Genomic DNA, 899 nt, shown 5'->3' with positions numbered 1-899 from the left:
CTATCATCTATCTATCTATCCAGGTATCCTTGCCTGCTACCGATCAAGGCATTTTAGCTAAAAAACAAAACAAAAACTAACAAAAACAAAAACCGCGGCTGCCCGCTCTCTATGATGAAGATGCTTCATCTCTGACTGTTGGCATGTGCTCACAGTGTGTCATGGAGGATCACTAGGGCCTGAAGCCTGCTGGCAATATTGCGGGAGCAGTTCATTCCTGGAACAGGCGTCTCCGGGCCTTGCGGGAGGCATCCGGGGGGCGCTGGGGGCGCGCGTGGGGACCTGGACTCGGAGAGGGAGGTAGAGGTTGGAGTGGCGAGTTGGGGAAGGGCTCCAGAAGGTGGGCGTCCAGGTTGAAGTAGCGGAGAGGAGAGCGTCTCTTTGGACTGGGGGTGGGGGCCCAAGGCCAGGGACGGAGCCAGCAGCAGGGTCCACGCGAGGCGGCAGGAACTCGGGGTCCGCGTCTGCCTCGTAGGCCTCTTCTTGGGCGGCCATCTCTGGGACAGGAGCGCAGAAGAATCCCTGCTCGACGGCGACTGTGTGCCCGGGCGCGTTCAGGAAAGTGGCCTGTTGCAGGCCGGCAGGCGAGTGGCCCTGCCCTCCCGAGCGCAGGAGAGCCTCGGGGACCAGCACGAGGGTGAGCTCTCCGAGGGTCACTTGCAGGGCCGACGTTGGCTCCGGCTCGAGCACCAGGTCGACGTCGTCCAGGAGCAGCTGCAGGGCACAGCCGGAGGCCAGGACCACCACGGAGGTGAGTGCGCCGGCGGCCGGGGCCCCCCCAGGCCTTCCAGGCCCGCAGGCTCCTCGGTTCGGCGGCGCTTGGCAGGGCGGGATTCTCCGGACGGCGGTTCCCAGCCTGGCTCAGGGTAGGCGCTGGGGTTGCGGGGTCGGCTGCCCAT

The 899-nt window shown here is 64.7% G+C and overlaps 1 protein-coding gene across 1 annotated transcript; it reads right to left on the bottom strand.

Moving 5' to 3' along the window:
• Nucleotides 1-211: 211 nt before the first annotated feature.
• On the bottom strand, nt 212-899 carry LOC110570712 (proline-rich protein 23A-like). The gene is given in 3 exon segments (XM_044915428.1): nt 212-402; nt 405-785; nt 788-899. Coding segments are annotated over 3 exon segments (684 nt in total).

Source organism: Neomonachus schauinslandi, chromosome 1 (genome assembly GCF_002201575.2).
Source record: "Neomonachus schauinslandi chromosome 1, ASM220157v2, whole genome shotgun sequence".
Classification (NCBI taxonomy): domain Eukaryota; kingdom Metazoa; phylum Chordata; class Mammalia; order Carnivora; family Phocidae; genus Neomonachus; species Neomonachus schauinslandi.
This window is presented reverse-complemented; position numbering and strand designations above follow the sequence as displayed.